We start from the raw sequence: 22,186 nt of genomic DNA, 5'->3' as shown, positions 1-22,186 counted from the left end.
TTTACTGACTGCTGTAATTTTTCTTTGCTGTCTCCTTTTAGTAGAACTGTGGTGTCATCTGCAAATATTATTGTTTTATACGCATCCACATTTAACCTGAGATCATTTGTATACAGAATGAACAGAAGGGGTCCCATTACTGATCTTTGAGGTACACCATATTTAATTTGTTTATAGTCTGATAAATGTTCAGATACAGTTTTTAGATGGATATTTGTGTGCTTAATGCACAGTGCCTGCTTATGATAGCTCAGGAAGGAACTGATCCAGTTGTTGGACAGACCTTGAATTGCACATTTTTCAAGCTTTGACAGCAGAATCTAATGGTTCACAATGTCAAAATCTTATAACAGGTCATAAGTATTCCCATTGAGTCCTGTTTCTTGTCCACTAGGCTTAATATGGAATTGATGAACTCATAAATAGCACTTGTTGTTGATCTCTTATTTCTGAACCAATGTTGTTCATAGCATAGGATCTTGTTTTTATTTACAAATTTCGTAAGTTTGTCATACATAACTTTTTCTAATATTTTTGAAATGCAAGAGGAAGTTCTGATGTGTCTGTAGTTACTTACATTTTCTTTCTCACCTTTTTTTATGTAATAGAGTGACTTAAGGTGTTTTCGAAGGAAAGTGCCTGCATGCAGTGTGCAGTCATGTAAGAGTGTAAGTATTTCAGTTAGGTCTGATGCACTCTTCTGTAAGATTGTTGCACAGACACCATCAGTGTCTGCAGAGTTGGAATTTTTTGGTTCTTTTATTCCATTACCTACTTCATTATGTGAGACAGAACTGACATATGTTGATCCTCTACAAGCACTTATTTTGTATTCACTGGCTTGGGTGCTCTTATGTAAGTCTGACTGTGTCATATTATCAGCAACACATGTGATACAGTTGTTAGAAGAGTTGGCTACTTTTAATGGGTTTGTCACCTTTTTATTTTTTATGATCATATTTTTGCAGGATAGTCTGTGTTCACTAAATTCTTTTTTAAAGCACTCCAAATAGCCTTGAGTTTATTAACAAAATTATAAATGTATTAGTCATTATGCATTATTTTTGCTGCTCTTATTACTTTTCTTAGTATTCTGGAGTATTTTTTATAGTATACATGTATTTCAAGTGAGGAATTTTTTAATTTACTCGTTTCATGAAGTAGTCTTATTATGGCATGAAAGCCTTATTCCCCCACGTGACCCAGCTGTTTGTTCTAGAACTCCCTCTTATGGTTATAGGTCTCAGTGGGAAGGCAATCTGAAAGAAATGGGTTAACCGTTAACGTATCGATGAAAGTGTTGAATTTTTCATCGATACCATTAATTTTATACATGTGAGACCATTTTTCTTTCTGAGATAAGCTGTTGAAGTAGTTTACAATATCCTGATTATACCTCCAATACCTACAATATCCTGATTATACCTCCTCTTACAGACATGTTGTTTATAATACTGCCTTTCATTTTTAAGCTTACTATTTGAGCAAGGTGGTCACTAAAACCTGCATCTTCTTCTGTCTCTCTGCTACATTCAGCAGAGTTTAACTGTCTCTAAATTGGCTAAGAACTCTATACTGTTGCACCACACAATGTAAAATTTGAGGCTGAATAATTAAGTTAAAAGGGGAAGCTCAACAAATCAATAAATTGAATGTATTTTAATTACAATATTAGTGCATATCCCCCTTCTCTCCCAGGAAAGGAGTAGCACAGAAAATTATATAAAATTCTAAACAGTATTAACTGCAGACTTAAGTATTTGCATATTTTTTACACATTATATGGAGAGAAACATAGTTTTAGCTCCTCCTTTGCAGGTTGTCCAGTATAATCCTTTCATTCTGCTATCTTCACAAAATTCCTCTCATTCTAACAGCAACAAACCACAGACTTAGTTTTCTATATTGATTATACTTATACCCTTGTTAAAATGCAGAAGCATCACATCTTACTAATGACAATACCTGAAAGATCTATCAAATACAGAATAAAACCAGCAGTATCATTTTGCACTGTACTTTTTTTCATGTATTTAGCTAATAATGGTACTATTTCACACAAGTGAAAGGCACTATTTCACACAAGTGAAAGGCACTATTTCACACAAGTGAAAGGCACAAATAAATCTAGCTGCAAAGTCAACATCATTTTATGGCAAATTTTTATGATTGTTCCATCACAACAGTTCCATCACACAGTTCCATCCAGAACAAGATTGTTCCATCACAACAGTACACGGAGAGTAATTTCAAAATCACTATCCCTCTGTATTATAATGATAAAAGACCATGTAGCAATAAATGCAAAGCCCACCACCTGTGAAGAGAATCAAGGCAAACCTTAGCGTAAAGCTCAGCGAGATTATCTTCTGTGGAGAGAGGCCGAGATCTCGACCTGACCCAGGCGGGGAGGCTCCTCGTCTTGAGCACAGTAGGGCCAGGGGGTGGGTCACCCCCACGTGTGCCAACCTCATCCAGAACTGTAAACAAATATGAGACTATGTCACATTAGGTCACATGTGTAAAAGAATAACACAATGAGCTATTTAATTTTCTTACTAATCACAGTTTCACATTGGCTAACACAGAGAAATCATTGAAATAGTTATGTGGCAGCTGGAATGTTTGCAGTCTTGGAAGGAGTACTTTCTACTTTGAATATAAACAATTATTTAAAATTATAATGCACTCAAAATGAACTTATTATGAAATTATCCATTTTGCAGTTGCTCTTGGAGAACCCAATTCTATCTACTTATTTTATATATTTATTTTCTCAGGTCCCATCGGGACAGCTGAGTCAAAGCTGCTTGCTCATGCAACAAGTCAGTAAACATATAGTTTAAGGAATACCAATCTTGGAAACAAAAGAAAAGAAAAAATCGAAAGAGTAGCTGGGGGGGGGGGGGGGGACAGGCATCAAAGGGAGGAAAGGGGAGATGGAGTGGGGGAGGGGGGGGGGGGAGAGAGACAAAAAATTTTTGAAAAAATGTGTTCTGGAATGGAGCCTTTCAATTTAGTTTTAAATTTCAAGGTTTACTGCTCATAATTTTTTAATTTCTGGTAGAAGTTTATTGAAAATTAAACCTGCACATCTCTCTCTATACAATAAACCTTTAACTGCTAATCTTAATGACTATGTTAATCATGTATACTTTGTCAACAACTATGAAGTGCATAGCAGGAGATACTTAGGACTGTATCAGATGCTAGGTTTTCTTCCTGTTCCATTAGCAAATGAACACTGGAAGAATGACTGCTCAAATGCTTCTGAGTGCACTATAATTAGTCTCATCTTGACTTTGTGGTTCATAGGAGGACAAACACATAGGCGGTGGAAGTATATTTCTAGATACTTTACTTAATACTCAATTTTGAAACTTTCTAAGTAGGCTTTCATGGGATACTTTGCACATCTACCTTCAGACATCTACCTTTTTTTTCCAGCAGTTCTGTGCCATTCTCATATAAAACAAACAAATTACTGACAGTTAGTACTCCTTAACTGTACACATTCAATATTAATAACTCAGTATCCCCTGTTAGTCCTATATGGTATGGGTCCCACATACTTGAGCAATATTCTAAGATGGGACACACATATATTTTGTAAGTAGTCTCTTTTGTAGACTAAATTCTGCATTTTCCCCAGTATCCTGCCAATGAACCAAAATCTGCCATTGGCTTTACCTACTTGCTTATTTCCCTTGCACTCAGATTGTTTTCATTTGCCCTGTATGAGCAGTTTATAATTTTTTCCTCCCAAAAAACTCTTCATTTACTTATTAAATCATTGTCTGACTTCACTGATAATTTACTCGTCTAGTGACAGCAAAACATTGCTCTTAATGACAGAAACTGTGTGTACAAACCTCCCCCCCCCTCTCTGTTTCCATCCTCCCCTCCCTCCCTCCCTCCTTCTCTCCCTCCCTCTCTCTCTCTCTCTCTCTCTCTCTCTCTCTCTCTCTCTCTCTCTCCCCCCCCCCCTCCCCTCTCTCTCTCTCTCTCTCTCTCTGTTTTTCCACGGTCTCATTTTCAGTTTTTAACTGCACCAGTCATCTGACTTCTCACGTCTCTTCTTCTATCCATCCTTTGTTTCTCACTTTGTTCTCATCTCACAACTGAATCTTGCACAGTCCTTACTAGTAAACCATCCCACACTGTCTGATATCTCCCCCTTCATCTCTGTTTCCTCTCATTTTCATAACAGGTTGATTCCTCATCCTGAAGACTGAGTGACTCACCATTCCTTTCTAACCTTCCCAATCTATCCATTTTGCCTCTGATGAAGCAACTATTAGTTCCAAAAGGTAGCTACTGTGTCACTTTTTACTTTTATGAGTCTATTGGCATTACTAACATTTCACCTCCTGAGGGTTGAGTTCCAGCCAGCAATTCTGTCTCATAATTTGTTAGTTTCCTTGATTTGATTTTCTTTTGATACATTTTACAATATCAGTGTTATGTCTGTTGTTTCAGACACCATACACAATATTTTCTGATATACTGCAAAAAGATTGCATTTGCAGATGACTTGTAACTTAATAACATTAATTTTTGCTTATTATCTCATATTTTTGCAATTATGATTTAAAATCAGTTATATACTGTATACTTTTTCACTAAAACTGCTGATCAACTGTCAATAATTATGAAAGGAAAAGTTGATGTTAGTTCTTGATGATATATTGACATGATTTACAATATTTGATGAGTAACTGACAACCTCAGCTGCCGACAGGTGTTGTTGTTATACCTCGATGTGGACAGCTGAAAATGTGTGCCCCGACCGGGACTCGAACCCGGGATCTCCTGCTTACATGGCAGACGCTCTATCCATCTGAGCCACCGAGGACACAGATGAATAGCGCGACTGCAGGGACTTATCCGTTGCACGCCTCCCGTGAGACTCACATTCCCAACTGTCCACAATTCTACATATGTATTGTACCTTATAGACATTTGCCCATCCACTCATTACTCGCGCATGCGTTGGCGATTCCCGTAAGAGTTTGGGCAACCTGTGCTCATTCGCACAGACAAAGGTCAATGGCTGGGTAGCCTTTAACTATATATACGAAGACAGTAACTTGTTCTCGAAAGAACAGTTACTGTTGATGACCGTGCAGCTTTTCCCTGAAATAAATGATGAGTAACTGACAACATCAGCTGCTGACAGGTGTTGTTGTTATACCTCGATGTGGACAGCTGAAAATGTGTGCCCCGACCGGGACTCGAACCCGGGATCTCCTGCTTACATGGCAGACACTCTATCCATCTGAGCCACCGAGGACACAGATGAATAGCGCGACTGCAGGGACTTATCCCTTGCACGCCTCCCGTGAGACTCACATTCCCAACTGTCCACAATTCTACATATGTATTGTACCTTATAGACATTTGCCCATCCACTCATTACTCGCGCACGCGTTGGCGATTCCCGTAAGAGTTTGGGCAACCTGTGCTCATTCGCACAGACAAAGGTCAATGGCTGGGTAGCCTTTAACTATATATACGAAGACAGTAACTTGTTCTCGAAAGAACTGAAAGAACTGTTCTTTCGAGAACAAGTTACTGTCTTCGTATATATAGTTAAAGGCTACCCAGCCATTGACCTTTGTCTGTGCGAATGAGCACAGGTTGCCCAAACTCTTACGGGAATCGCCAACGCGTGCGCGAGTAATGAGTGGATGGGCAAATGTCTATAAGGTACAATACATATGTAGAATTGTGGACAGTTGGGAATGTGAGTCTCACGGGAGGTGTGCAACGGATAAGTCCCTGCAGTCGCGCTATTCATCTGTGTCCTCGGTGGCTCAGATGGATAGAGCGTCTGCCATGTAAGCAGGAGATCCCGGGTTCGAGTCCCGGTCGGGGCACACATTTTCAGCTGTCCACATCGAGGTATATCAACAACACCTGTCGGCAGCTGAGGTTGTCAGTTACTCATCATTTATTTCAGGGAAAAGCTGCACGGTCATCAACAGTAACTGTTCTTTCGAGAACAAGTTACTGTCTTCGTATATATATTTACAATATTGTTTGTTAGTATTAGCTGAAAGCTTATTATTTCCGCCCTCCCATGACCTTTTCCAAAGTCATATTGCTAATCAAAGAGTAATTATATGCAGTATAAATGTTTATGAGGAGATAATGTGAATGTGATGTAACAAAAGTATAAATGTCACGCCTTCAGCATTGAGAGAAAAGTGATTATTTCATTTTTTATTGTTCATTTAATTATTTTCTCACAATCAAAATAATAGCAAATAGTCACATTTCAAAGATAAACAAAAGGGTTCCTCATTTATTGGAATGGTCACTTTGTCATAGTTCACTGTCAATTTGACTTTTAAAATTCTGCAAGGTTTATGAAAAACATCAAATTAACGGTTATTCCCTCTTCTTCTTCTTCTTCTTCTTCTTAAAAATAATTCAGTAATGTTTGTTGCAAAAGTACAGAAACAAAATTGTGCTTGCCTGCTTCATTTTTTCATTGAAGTCATTAGTTAAATTTCAAGAAAAATTCTGTTAATGATTTTGAATGAATATACAGAAACTAGTCTTAAATATTGTCCTTTGAGGACTGGGGACCGTAGTGTTTAGCAAATAGTATGTTTTTTCACAGAAAAATCCGGAGGTTGACCTATACTGTGTCTCATCCCAGTACTGAACACAACCACTGTGGTTTATTGGATGTCCCTGAGTTGTTAAGGTAACGATTACAGTAATAAGTGTGGTACAAGGGGTGACTAAATAGTTCTCATCCCACCCGTGAAATAGGTCTCATTCCCGAATGTCGGTTTAGCACCTAAACTTTTTTGTTAAGGGTGTTCTTTTCTCCAGTTATTGGAGTTTGAAGTGCCACAGGTGTACACATTTTGAAAAATGGATAGAGAGAGCAAGTGTGCCATCATCCAGTACCTGCTGAAAAAGGACACAAGTGCACAGCAGGTCCATAATGGTATGATGGAAACATTAGAGGAAGATTCCCTTTTCTACAGTGGAAGACCGGTAATGCCAGTAGGGAGGAGAAGGTCACTGCGATCCAGGATATCAACATGGCAGACCACTGTGTGACAGAACACTACATTGCACAGAGAGTGGGCAAATCTCAGGAAACCACTGGACACTTTGTAAGAGTTTTACTTGACACGCACAAGGTCTCATGTCAACAGCAGAAAGCAAAGGCCAGAGATATATCATGTCCATTGAAAACCTGACCTATTCTGAGGCAGACTTTGTGACTTTTCTCAAATGTTTTGGGAAAAGGGATTTCATGGGTTCACTATTTTCAATCCAAATCCAAGGTTCAACTGGAACAGTGGAAACAACCCTCTTCATAGGCCCCCAAGAAGTTCAAGTCAGTCACACCACATGGCAAAGTTGTGGTCTCTTGTTTTGTGGGATTTTAGGGGGGGTTATCCTGGTCAAATACCTCAAAAAATGTGAAAAAGTGAGTGTAGCATATTAAACTACCCAACTAACACATTTGAGGGAGGCCATCAAAGTGAAATGCATCAGGATGCTGACAAAACATGTGCTCTTCAATCATGACTGTGCACCCATGCACATAACTATTACTGTAATGTCTGCCATCGACTCCTCTGGCTTCAAACTGCTTCAGCACCCACCGTATTCACGTGACTTGGTTCCACAGGACTTTCATCTCATCTCTGAGCTCAATAAATATCTATCTGGAACCCATTTTTGATCAGATGATAATGTCATCGTTGCGGTGTAGGACAAGGAGGGTATAATGGGGCTGCATCACTGGTAACAAAAGTGTGTGGCCCTAAAATGGGACTATGCTGAAAAACAACCATAAAAATTTGGACAACAGACAACCTTTATTGGGTGGGCCGAGATCTTTTCAATCAACTCTTGCATATTCTAAAAGTGATTACGAAAAAGACTCATGCTAATAAGCATGTAGCATTACATAAATGTAAGCAGCTCTTGCATGTGTAAAGGCATGACAAGGCACAGGGAAGTTAAATTCTTGTTCAGAACCACAAAAAGCATGTGTTACACTTGCCTTCCTGGAGAAACATAAATATTAAAACTTGAAATCTTGTTCAAAATTAAAATTTTAAAAGGGTCTTGTGTTACAAGCTGCTTGGACAGTGGCACTGAACTGATCAATTTTAATCAAACTGGTCACAGATTAAAAACATGATTTAACAGGGGGGGGGGGGGGGGGGGAGCAGCAAACGGCAAACAGTCATTCACTAACATGCCATCACAAAAAGTTCCTTAGTAATGTATTTGTTAAAACAAGTAAGATATCATTCGCCCTCGGCTTCTTGGCTGCATTATGGGCTGCAGAACTGTAGGACCCACCTTGACAGGTTTGAGGTGCACTGCACAGATGCAGCAACTACTTTGGTAGCAGAGTACAATGGGTGCATATGGTGGTTTTTTTAGGCTGAGCAATTGTTTGAGCCCTCTGGTGAAAACTTGGCAATCAATACACAATGAGTGAAATAAGATCACATACAAAATAAAGACACACTGACTGTCAAATTTTTTACAGTAAACTGCCACAACATTCTTAACAAAGTTCCTCAATTTACTGCAATCAGGAAAGTTGTAAATATTTAACCATGCATGGAATGTATATCAAAAAGACAGAGTACGTGCCATGGAGGGGAGCGTTTATTGCTGTTGACAAAAATATTGTGTCTATAGATGTTGAAATACAGTGTAACTGTGAAATTATCTGGATGTTAGTAACCAAACTAGGTGAACTCAAGTTAATGAATGGATATTTTTACCAGCCATCTGATTCCACAGTTCCATTTGTGGAGTCATTCAAAAAAAGTTAATGCTCAGTAGTGTTGAAGTATCTTGATACTAGCAATTAGAGGCCAGTTTAAACTGCAGAGAATAGACTGGGATGTCTATGGATTCACTGCAGGTGGTAGGGACAGAAAATCTGGCAAATTAGTTCTGAATATGTTTCCCAACAGCTGAGCAGCCAATTCAATAGTCCACACACAATGTAAATATTTTAGACCTTATTGTTATCAGAAATTGTGACCTTCCTGGCAGTGTCAGTATAGGGTTTAGCAAACAAGATGTCATCATAGGCATCACAATTACTGAAGTTAAGAAATCCACCAACAAGAGGAGTAGAGTATTTATTCTAGAAAGAGCAGATATGTAATTGTTATCATCCTATTTAAATAATTAATGGACATCATTTCCAATATTATGGACATGGGGGAATTATGGGCAAAGTTTACATTGATTGTAATTCATGCTCTGGAGAACTATGAGCTGTGTAAATGGATTAATGATGAAAAAGACAAAACAAAATTTGGAAAATGCTGAGGAAGCAGAGACTGTCAGACTTTAGTGGAAGACCTTGCCAAGAATATGAGAAAATTCTGGTTCTACATAAAATCTATAAGCAGGTTGAAGGCTTCTGTCCAGTCATTCATCAAACCAATCTTGTGTGGCAATAGAAGGCAGTGAGAGGAAAGAAGATTTTTAAATTTTGAAAATCACTCACACAGATGAATTGTACAGGTATACCATTTTTTCACCATAGCACATACTCTCACATGAAGGACATAGAAACAGAAATCCCAAAAGCTGAGAAGCAACTAAAAGAGATGAAAACAAATAAGTTGCCAGGTATGGATGGAATCCCATTTCAGTTTTACAGAGAGTACTCTTTGGCACTGGCCCCTTACTTAGCATGTATTTATTGTGAATCTCTCACCAATGCAATGGTCCAAGCATCTGGGAAAAAGGGTAAAAGAATGGACCTCCAAACTTACAGAATGGACCTCCTTGGAAAACAGAGAATGGCATGTAACAATTTTGTGAAAAGGAAATTTGCTTCACACCATATAGTGGAAATTCTGAGTCACAGATAGGCACAACAAAAAGACTGTCTCAAATAATAGCTTTCGGCTAGTAAGGCCTTTGTCAGAATTAGATAGCAAACACACACATACACATTCATGCAAACATAACTCACACACATGACTGCAGTCTCAGGCAACTGTCGCAATGTGGCCTCAGTTGCCTGAGACTGCAGTTGTGTGAGTGAGTTGTTGTATTTGCATGAGTGTGTTTGCTGTCTAATTTTGACAAAGGCGTTACTGGCAGAAAGCTATTATTTGTGACAGTCTTTTTGTTGTGCCTATCTGTGACTCAGCATCTCCACTATATGGTGAGTAGCAACTTTCCTTTTCACAATATTGTTGCAGACCTTTATCCTTAACATTTGTTTGCTGCAGAAATCTTGAGCACATTTTCTTTTTAAATAGAATAAATTTTCTTGAGATAGAAAAGTTTCTGTTCACAAATCAGCACAGATTTAGAAAGCATTGCTTGTGTGAAACTCAGTTTGTCCTTCAATATCCTGTGAACCATGGGTGAATGGCAACAGGTAAATTCCATATTTCTAGATTTCCAGAAAACATTTGACACAGTGTCACACTGCAGACAGCTAAGGAAGGTCCAAGCATGTGGAACAGGTTCCTAGATATATGAGTGGCAAAAAGACTTCTTAAGCAGTGGCACCCAGAGCATTGTCCTGGAAGGCAAGTGTTCATCAGAAACAACAATATCATCAGGAGTGCCCCAAGCAAGTATGATAGGACCACTCTTGTTCTCTAAATACATGAATGATCTGATAGATAGGGTGAGCAGCAATCTCTGACTGTTGGCTGATGATGCTGTAGTATACAGGAAAATGTCTTTACTGAGTGGTTGTAGTTGGACAGAATTTCTATTTGGTGTGATGAATGGCAGTTTGCTGTTAAAAAAAAAGTGGGTTAATGCATATAAGTAGGAAAAACAGTCCTGTGGTGTTCAAATATAGTATTAGACATATGCTGCTTGACACAGTCACGTCAATTAAATATCTAGCCGTAACGTTGCAAAGTTATATGAATCCAATGAACACATTAATTCAGCACTAGCGAAGATAAATGGTCAGCTGTACTTTGTTGGTAGAATTTTAGGAAAGTGTAGCTCATCTACAAAGGACACCATATATAAAACACTAGTGCAGCCCATTCTCGAGTACTGCTCGAGTGTTTTGGATCCCACAGTGTCAAACTACAGGAAGACACTGAAACAATTCAGCTGTGTGCTGCTAGATTTGTTAACAGTAAGTCTGATCAGCAAGAGAATATTGTGGAGCTGTTTGGAGTATCATTTGGGAATCCATGGACAGAAGACAACTTTGTTTTCATGAAACACCACTGAAAAAAATTCAGCAAACTCATTTGCACCTGACTGCAAAACTATTCTAGTGCCACAAATGAACATTTCGAATAAGGACTGTGAAGACAAGATAAGAGAAATCGTGAGTGGAACAGGAAAGAGAATGACTAGTAGTCATACAAAGTACCCTCTGCCATATGGAGTATGTGCGCAGATTTAACATAGAAAGTGCCTCAGACACAGAACCATAATATGCATTTTCTGATGAAGTTTTCCTGAATTCATACTATGAGTGATTTTATATCTTCCGAAATGTTTGACCAATTTTTACTTAACTTCAGTGGAAACTAGCAGCACTTGAAAGACACACTGCACAGGTGGCAAGGTACAGACTAGATAGGTATTCACTTATCATCTTAAAAGTGTATGTGATATTTCATGTGCTTAGCTCTTTATTAATTTGATAACTGAGTCAGTCTTGTTTTCTGTAGTTGAATTCATTGTAACTGTCTTGAAAAACCTGCTTTTAAAAGCTATGTACGCTTGCTTGTATCACAAAAACTTTTATGCAACTTGCCACCTATTAAAAGAAAATGATTATTAAATATTTTGCATATGCCTAGTGAACCAGTAATACATCGAGTTTTCCACACTAGGGATGTAATATCTTGAGCACCCTTTTTCTGCCTTGACAGTGTTTCACAAATGATTATAAAGTTGAAATTTTTTTCTAGTATAATTTTGGCTTTATGATGATGTTCTTCATCATTTTGTTATGAACTACTGCAACTTTTCTGTGAGTGTCATATACCATTTCCTTCTATTTAATATCCTGATACCACGGGTTGCTTAAAGAGGTAGGTCCTTGGTATTGTACGTGACTTTTTTTTTTAGTGGGAAAGAGCTATGAAAGAAAGTGAAGCAGGTGTAGAAAAGTATTGCATTTGGTTGAACAAAATACTTTTTTTTTTCTTCAGTGTTATTTGGAGGTGTGTTGTACATTAAATCTTTCATTTGCCATCTTGGAACATCACTCTGCCAAGTTTCCATCAGTGTTGGTTTTATTGTATCACTATATGGCAGTGAACACCTAAGTTAATTGTTACTGTTTAAAACAATGGAAACTCCAGGTAGGACTATCAACAGTGTAGGAATGTTACCGTTCCCTGTTTTCTTGTTAGAAAGTGCACTGTCTGTACTAAGTTGTAGGAATTGAGCAGACCTATAGGCCTTCTTCCATGTAAATTAAAAATAAGGAAACTGGTTAACCCGTAGAAGTTCGTTTGAAAAAGCCTGAGTTTCCAGAATTTATTTCCATTTTGAATGCTGAAACTCTTGCATTTCCTTCCACATATAGGAGCAAACTTTCAGTGATAGATCTATCATTAATTATGAATAAAATTAAGTCCAAACATTCTTTTCCCTTGATAACTTATTAAAAAGTTAATATTACAGTTCTTATCCAAAATTAACATATTTCTTATGAACTAAGCTTAGTACAGTATTAAGTCTAGTGGGAAAAATACATACAAAAGGATAATAACTAAGTTGATGGAAAAAGTTCTTCTGACACCCACACATGTATACACATGAGAGAGAGAGAGAGAGAGAGAGAGAGAGAGAGAGAGAGTGAACAACCACCAAGCCTCTTATATCTGGTAAGTAATGGTCTGTCAGACAGAGTCTACCATCATATGTGTAATTATTTTATGAATTAGTGATAAGAAGCTTTTTTCTGTTCAGAAAAGCTCAAGGAAATTAGAGAATAACATTATGTTAGTAATGTGCAAATAGTTTACTAATACAAAATTACTTGTTTGTCATAATGATACTCACTGCTGCTCGAGGCATATTGGCTACTGTGTGCATTGAACTCTGAAATTTCTGGCAAATGGTTTCCCCTCGGTTCTCCACCAGTTGCAACATCACAAGGACCAAACCTGATTGGTTGGCTTATTGGTCTGCGCCTCTTGTCTGCACAACTCTGAGGCTGAAACATTGACCAGACTTCTTATAGCATATGATAACAAGTGAAACATTATTTAAAAAATTACAAAAAATATCTATTTTAATGTGAATCCTTCTGCAATAAAACATCTGTGTTACATTCAAAGCCAAAAACTTGGAGTTCCACTTCTTGCTTTAATATATCTTCCAGTAATTTATTTTGCACTAAACCTGAAAGCAGAATATTCATTTTTTGATACATAAAAACAGTCACACAGCTTTTTCCTCAATATTTGATCTATCACTTATTATTTTATTATCCGAATATGTACACTGCTCTATCAAGGGTTATCTTTGATGAATCCATACAAAGGAAGATTTTTTGGCCAATTCTTATCTTTGGGAGGCACATCTTGTGCAGCCAACAGAAGTATACAACATAACGCATAAATAAAACCTATGTTCTGAAACCACAGGTTCATTCTTCATTGTGGGTGACAGGAGGGAATGTCATGGAAGTGGGGGAGGAGGGGGGGGGGGGGGAGGGTGGACTAGGTCATCCATAACCAAATTTTGAGATGAATGAAATGTCTTAACTTAGATTCTGACTGATGTACATCCCATCCCTCCTACATTTACTGTTTTAGGTATTTTATTGGGCAGTTTCTGTGATGTCACATTGGCGTTGTCTCTCATACGGCCCATAATATTAAACACAGTTAAACAGTACGTAACAATAGAATGAACTCCCAAAATTTATGACCTGCAGCTGTTAGGAATAAACAAGCTTTCTACATCACAAAGCAACTTCCCATTCTGAAAGTTACAACAGACATATGAACAGATATTCCTAATTCCTATTTAAAATGTGGAGAGTAACTTTTTTGAGAGAACCATACTTACGACTTGGTTTTGGTCCTGCATACAGCTGACAGATCTTGGCAAGGGACAGGGGTCTAGTCGTTCAAGGTTGTTAGGACTGAGCACCCTGCTGTTGTAGAACCAGTGGGAGCCAGTGACAATAGGAGCCGCTGCTGCTGCTGCAGCAGGGTTTGCAGGTACTACCAGACGGCTGCTGTATGCCCACTGCCCACTTTTTGGGGCTGCGTACACAGCAGAGTGGCTGCAATCAGAAAACATAACAACTGAAACATGTGTTTGAAAGCAGAGAATGCAATATAAGGACTAGTTTATTAGTTATTAACTTCATTTGTAGAAAAGTAATTCAAACAGTGTCAGAGCAGACGAGGATGATGCAAACACCGACATAACGTTGTGTAGGGGCACATTTGGCAGGATCCTTGTGATGACAGACTTATAAGCATTGAATACGGCAGTCACTGGAGTTTTATATTATTTTCCTTAAAGAAACTGTTTCCATAATTTGAGAGATGCTCAAGGAGGATAATGGGCTCTTAAGTGTATTTCCAATTCAGATCACAGTCGCTTCACAATATTAAATTCCAGCATCTCAGAAGGTGAGAGACAGTGTGTTAATCCATCGATATCAAAACAATCTTGGGCAACTGTAGCTACACAAGTGGGGTACTGTAATCTTAGATGGTGTAGCCCCCTTCTGAGAACAATGTCCAAGCTACTGAGTAAACTTCATGGCATTGAACTGTTTCACTTAATTTTGCTTTCAGTGAGACCATGAAACTCAATGAAAGCCACTATATGCACAACCTACTACAGGATATCAAGTGTGCTTTGTAGTGTAAAGAAGAGATTTTTATCTTACACTTCCCTGGTACTTTTCACCTTTTGTGATAGGCAACAATATGAAAGAAAATTTGTCAGATGATGTTACATGTTTACACCAGCTGGTTGTCCATGTTCTGTTCTCTTGCAGCACTGAAGCCTCCTTTTGCATTCACTTGGTTTAAAAAAAGAGGGAGGTAGCTGCTGCTCTTCTTCTTTCCTCTCAAAGCCACTCTATGATTAATATTTTCTTTGTCCAGCAGACATTAACCTGTGTTCTGCAGACACATACAGTAATTTCAGCAGTCACTTTTGTGCCAGTAGTCTTTATATAAGAGACAAGAATGGCTTTAATGGCTATGAATTGCAGTAGGGAGGGGGCAGAAACCTTCCACACTGCCAAGCACTATGAAATATTGCAATGGAGGACAATGAATAAAGCTGTATCACTATGGAACCATAGCCATGTTGTAGTCTGGGGGGAGCTGATATTGTCGTACTAGATGTGTGACAGATGTAACAGTAAGTGTCAATACAAGTTGCCCTCATTGGAAGTCCTCATATAATATGAGCTTAGAGTGAAACAGTGCAACTGTGATCATAGATATAATGGCAGTTCAGGACACTTCCAAAGAAGGGTAAGATGTAACTGTACAAAAGATAAATCAGAAAACACACCTTAGAAATAAGGTGTTTGTACCAAAGTGTCCCTATAACTTTGCCCAACTCCTGCACATAATTATTTGCTGGTTACTACTAAATATTTCTGTTTGATAACTCATCTGTGGATGCAGAAGGAGTTATTACAAAAAAATACTATTTGTAGCTATGTTTAAACATGTTTGAATTGTCTGACAGACTTTTTTTTATTTCCCTGGAGTGATTATTAATGGGCTTTAGCAATGAACTACACTCCTTTCTAAGCAAAATACATAATCATAGTATTAAAAATTGCATACACTATTCTTTGTTGTATCTATTTGTGAATTATTATAACTGAATCTATTTCGCAACATCACCATCATTCTCAGAATAGTAGGCACTACTGATAAATTTCATCACAGAACAAAAGTAGTGTGAGACTACCGCACATAACTGTTTAAACAGATACCTGAAATGCATATCTCTGAATCCCATAAATAATTTCTTATAATTTTTGTCATTATCAAATTTCCTTTTTTGCTACAAACCATCAGTGGGTGAAATAATATATAAGCTAACCAGCTTCCATACCCAAACCACAAATCATTCTATAGCAAAACCTATTCATTCTACAAGTCCACAAAATAATTTCTCCAGTTCATGTTGTAACAAATATCTACCATCCAAAACATAGTAGCCTATATGCTGTGCTGGCACGCTACATGATTTCTTAAACAAACAACTGAGCAAATTGATCCTTTTTGTTGGTCAATGTTAACCTGGAAGACTATTAACAATTTTCACAAATTATCATTTTAAATTATCTCAGCTGATGTACTAACTCTACAATAAAACTTGCATCATCAACAAATGAGTAATTATGTTCTGCTGCACTTATGAGTCTGGACACTTTTTAAAATGAAGTGGTTATATGGTGCCATGCGGATAGCAAGACTTACTTAAGCTAGATGTATTTTTTCCTACTTTGTAAAATTAGAGTATTTTATGAACTAGAAAATGATATGTAATCATGTTAATGACTAGGATTAATGTCCATGAGAACATCTGCAAGATAAAATATTTATAAAATGGTTGTGGGAAAAATCAAAATCGCAATTTAAAAACAATACTGTCAGATACTACAGACAAAATCACTGAAAAGAGAAACAGAGAGAGAGAGAGAGAGAGAGAGAGAGAGAGAGAGAGAGAGAGAACCACCATGCAGTGGATGTGTATATTACCTTGGCATAACAGGTACACCACTTCTTTGTCTTGCTGCCATCTCTTCTCTTGCACCTAATAACAAAAGAAATTTGTTTATTATATTTGTTCACAGGGATACATATTCCATAGATCAATTTTTGTGTTATAACACATGGATGTAGAATGTGTCAAAACATTTAATTCATTATTATGTTTGTATCATTAAGCACCATAAAGAGAGATCAAGAATACAAATTAGAAAATAATTTAAAAAAAAAACAATCAGTAATTTCTAATTATACTCACAGAGGTTAAGATAAAATTTTCAGATATTATGTAAACAGTTATTTATAAAGTAAAAAAGAATTGAAGCACCATGCTACATTAAAGTTGGAATACACAGAAATACATGGGAAATAATCTTCTCTCTCTCTGCTACAGAATTCACCTAGAAGGAAATCAACAGTGGTAGTGGTACAGAACACTGAACTTATGAGTACACGAGAATATTTTGTATTTGAGAAAACAGATTTTTGGTTATACTGAAAGACAAACAATGGAAAGTCCTCTGGCTTCAGCTGGCCATGTGTGTGCGAGTTGCATTTGTGCGAGTGTATGTGTTTATGTTGCATAGTTTCAACAAAAGCCTTGTTGGCCGAAAGATCACTTTCTGACAGTCTTTTTGATTGTGCCTATCTGCAACTCAGCATCTCCAATATATGGTGAATAGCTACTATACTTTTCATAATATAAAAACATGATAATTTAGAAGTAAAGATAACAGCTCACCAAATAGTTGGCTCCTCAACAGGCACATAAATAAGACGGAAACCTTCACTCTCTTTTGGAAGAATCCTTTTACAAGCTACAATGGGCGGGGCATGCGCACGCGCGCGCGCCCACACACACACACACACACACACACACACACACACACACACACACACACATACCTTTACAGCTAGATTGTGCCAACTGAGTAAGCAATGCTGGTACTACAGTTCTGAATCAGCTTGCAGTACTGCTGCAGTTCTAGCTTTGTGCACAATGTAGCTGTGAAGATTATCCTCTCTCTCTCTCTCTCTCTCTCTCTCTCTCTCTCTCTCTCTCTGTGTGTGTGTGTGTGTGTGTGTGTGTGTGTGTGTCAGAAGACTTATGGGCACAGAGCATTATTCAGTGACTAGGGGACACATGTTGACAAATCCATTGACACTTGTACACAGCCCAGTATGCTGCGAAGGGATTAGTGCACCAGTATCAGCTCCCTCTTCCATTCCATTTGCATATGATTGCAGGTGTAGTGACTGTAAATAAATGTCTGTATAATAAAAATGCTTTAGAATATTAACTGAATTTTCCACTGGTTCTTGGCAGAACACGACAACCATAACAATTAGAAAACTTTTCCTACTGATCTGCAACATCATATTTATTTAGTCACAAACCAGCTTCTGATTTCTTAGACCACTAATCAGCGACAACTGATTATCAAAAAATAGATAAAATGATGTGTGTCTGACACAGGTATTATTTATGCAGAAGATACAAAAATTTCCATAATATTGTCCTCAAGTACATCGCCCTTGTATAGACCCTCTATATACTCCTTCCACCTTTCTGCTTTCCCTTCTTTGCTTAGAACTGGGTTTCCATCTGAGCTCTTGATATTCATACAAGGGGTTCTCTTCTCTCCAAAGGTCTCTTTAATTTTCCTGTAGGCAGTATCTATCTTACCCCTAGTGAGATAAGCCTCTACATCCTTACATTTGTCCTCTAGCCATCCCTGCTTAGCCATTTTGCACTTCTGTCGATCTCATTTTTGAGACGTCTGTATTCCTTTTTGCCTGCTTCATTTACTGCATTTTTATATTTTCTCCTTTCATCAATTAACTTCAATATTTCTTCTGTTACCCAAGGAGTTCTACTAGCCCTCGTCTTTTTACCTACTTGATCCTCTGCTGCCTTCACTACTTCATCCCTCAGAACTATCCATTCTTCTTCCACTGTATTTCTTTCCCCCATTCCTGTCAATTGTTCCCTTATGCTCTCCCTGAAACTCTGTACAACCTCTGGTTCTTTCAGTTTATCCACGTCCCATCTCCTTAAATTCCCACCTTTTTGCAGTTTCTTCAGTTTTAATCTACAGTTCATAACCAATAGATTGTGGTCAGAGTCCACATCTGCTCCATGTAGAGTGTTTCCATATGAAAGTATTACTTTTTTTATGTAACACAGAATTAGTTATGTTAACTGAAAAAGGAAACAATGTTTTTATGTACATTTCACAACTGATGAAAAATAAAGTTGAATTTACAATTTTAATCTAGCACTTGTGTTTAAAGCTTTTAAACAGAGGGGAAAAAGGAAATTAAGTTTGGTCACTAACTACTACCAGCAGGATGATCTTTCCGCTTTTCTTAACATAATATAAAAATCCACATTCTACATCACAAGAGTTGTTTTCTGTTGAAAGATGGTCAGCAAAGGATGAATCATTCTTTTTCAGTATCCAGATTCTCTCACATTCAGATAACTTGAACTGAAAACTCTGCATTACTGACTAATATATACTTTTCTGCAGTGCTTGCGTGTGATTTTAAGCACATCACTCTGTGTGAAAAGTGCAGTTTATCTTTATTATGAACTGAAATTTTTGATATACTGTTTGACTGTAGTTGTGACACTAACTTTTTTGTCTGCTACTATATAGGACAATGCATCAGTTTTTGTAACTAATGACTGGTTTCTGCTGGCCAACGTATGGAAGTTGTGTATTTTTACACCTTTTCTTCTTTCATAGTATATTATGAACCAGTTCTCAGATGACAGTGGGGGAATCGTGTCTGTTGTCTTCTGAGGGCACTAAATTGCTAGAATGTTCTCTAATACATGACTCTGGCAAAGCTTTACAGCAGTAATGTGATCTGTGTATGCAAAACTTACAAATCGATCTCTATCTCTCTCTCCCTCCCCCGACCCTTTTTTTTTTTTTTTTTTTTTTTTTTTGCAATGCTTGGCTAAAATAGCCATGGAATAATCTTATGCACTTTAGAAATTAAAGGAAGTATAAAACTTTTTTCACATACTTAAGGGCGTTATCATTTACGATCTGTGGAAGGAGCACTGCCAAACCTGTTCTTTTGTAAATGTGTATTACATAGTCAATACTTTCTGATATGTTCCATGTCTTGAGGATTTCCTCATTGCAGGTCTTTGGACCAGACAATGTATCTAATCTAATCTGAAAAGTCAAAGGACCTGATTGGTTAACATAATGTGTTTTATTACAGTGTCCTTCTGGAACTGCATACTTATCCATGCAAGTAGTTATTTTAGAGGACATTCCAAACAATTTCTTTTAATTATGTGCCACTGACATCTCTGATCTGAAGATACACCTTTCTGCTGACTACCAGGGCATCAGAAGCAACTGTAGGTCAGGTGAGAAGCCTGTAGTGAGCTTCGTGCCAACCAATGCAGGTGAGTACTCGATTGTGCACAACAACACTGTGTGTTCTTTATACAAACCTGAATTGACCTCTCTCAGTGCTGTAGTAAGCATCATAGTGAGTAAACCAGTGTAATGCAGGAAGCAGATATTGGTACTCACAATAGGCCTTGTCTCGGCGTGGCATAACGCAGCAGCGCCAGACAATGAGGGCGATGAGGACGAGCAGGAGGAGCGCGCCGCCGCACACCGCCCCCACCAGCAGCGGCAGGTACTCACTCGGAATGCGCCAGCTGCCCCACTTCCAGCCACCCGCAGAACTCGGAGGCACTGTGCCGCTGTCCTGTTGGGACATTAGATCTGTGTCATACTGGAACTAGAAAATTATAAGGTTTTCACCACCAATAACGATTCTTAGCAGAGCACCAAGCTTCATGAAGCTTCTTCCACTTAAACATCAACATACTGACATGGTAACAGAACTAATGTTTGGACAAACATTGTGACAGTATAGAAATGTATTGCCTGCCACGGCAATATTACAGCAAATTAGTGGAATGAAGTTCTTTCTCCCCTTTTTACCTCACTTTGTGAATAATTTTGATCTGGCCAGAAACAAATAAGACTTAAACTATTTTTTCATTAACCTTCATTGACACCAAGAAGGTCAACCAAAGAGATGTGGATTGATTCAAAGTATGCATAAAAAAATAAAATAAAAAGAAAGCAGCAAATGACAGGAACTTAATCTGTATATTTTGTGGACAATAAATTATCACTATATTGCTTAATGCTAAGTTTAATACTTACTTAATTTCAATGGCATTTTTCAAAGGAATTAGGTATGCACATCAGTAAACACAGGATTCCTGTTTATAATATATTTTTACATGCTATGAAGCTTTACGATTAACACAGCTTCTTGCCATGTAGCTAAAAGAACTTTTCAATTCTTGAATCTAGCTATTCAAATACTTTGTAGAAAGAGTGATTAATGAAGTATGAAACTTTCTAGCAGATTAAATCTACTAAATCTTTGTACCTGAATGGGACTCCCAACCCACGACCCTTGCCTTTCGCAGGCTAGTGCAACTGAGCTACCCAAGCATGACTCACGATCCATCCTCATAGCTTTACTTCCCACCAGTACCTCATCTTCTGCCTTCCAAATTTCAAAGGAGTTCTCTTGTGTAACTCATGGGAGTAGCACTCCTGGAAGAAAGTACAGGGTGTCCATAAAGTCCCTTTACAACTTCCAAATTTTATTACAATGACAGTTGTTGAAATATTTTAACAACATTTCTTTTGTTGTAATCAGTGTTTATAAAAGTTTTTTTGACAGTGTCTAGTAGACTTCTGTATGGGCGCCTTTAGTTGCATCAAGCACATCAAGACGGTACTCGATTACTTGCCATGTTCACTATAGCATACAGGTAGCATCTTCAATGGTGGCAATGGCATTACAATGTTTTCCTCGGATGTTCTTGGTTGCCCGCTCCTCCCTTTATCCAACACTGTCCCTGTCTCCATAAATTTTTTGTGCCATGCACGGATTGAAGGGTGTGATGGTGGATCTCTCCCATACTTCATTCTGAAGTTTCATTGAGTCTGAACATCCAATTTTGTCTCAATAAACCAGGACACACATTGTGCCTTCTATTGAGGAGCTGTCATTTTATAGAGGTTCAGTTCCATCCATCAATCAAGTATCTGAAACACGAAATTTTAGTATATATAAAAACTTTAGTAAACAGTGATTACAATGAAAGAAATTTTGTTAAAATACTTCAACAACTGCCATTGTAATAAAATTTTGAAGTTGTAAAGGGACTTTATGGACACCCTGTATACTGTGGGGACATGACTTAGCCACAGTTGGGGGAATTGTTTCCAGACTGAATTTTCACTCTACAGTAGTGGAATGTGTGGTGATATGAAACTTCCTGGCAGCTTGTGTACTGGACCAGGACTCAAACTCAGAACCATTGCCTTTCACAGGTAAGTGCTCTAACAATTCAGCTATGTGAGCATGCCTCAAAACTCATCCTCATAGCTTTA

The 22,186-nt window shown here is 37.8% G+C and overlaps 1 protein-coding gene across 1 annotated transcript in view; it reads right to left on the bottom strand.

Moving 5' to 3' along the window:
* Positions 1–22,186, bottom strand: part of LOC126263312 (uncharacterized) — a 166,775-nt gene that overhangs the window by 5,544 nt on the left and 139,045 nt on the right. The window contains exons 3-7 of the mRNA XM_049960401.1: positions 20,291–20,471; positions 16,719–16,773; positions 14,038–14,257; positions 13,024–13,177; positions 2,341–2,480 (exon numbers count right to left, since the gene is read on the bottom strand). Coding sequence (XP_049816358.1) covers positions 2,341–2,480; positions 13,024–13,177; positions 14,038–14,257; positions 16,719–16,773; positions 20,291–20,471 — 750 coding nt within the window. The remainder of the gene's footprint in view (positions 1–2,340; positions 2,481–13,023; positions 13,178–14,037; positions 14,258–16,718; positions 16,774–20,290; positions 20,472–22,186) is intronic.

This window comes from Schistocerca nitens, chromosome 6, assembly GCF_023898315.1.
Source record: "Schistocerca nitens isolate TAMUIC-IGC-003100 chromosome 6, iqSchNite1.1, whole genome shotgun sequence".
Lineage (NCBI taxonomy): Eukaryota > Metazoa > Arthropoda > Insecta > Orthoptera > Acrididae > Schistocerca > Schistocerca nitens.
Note: the sequence above shows the minus strand (reverse complement) of the source record. Positions and strands in the feature narration are given on the sequence as shown.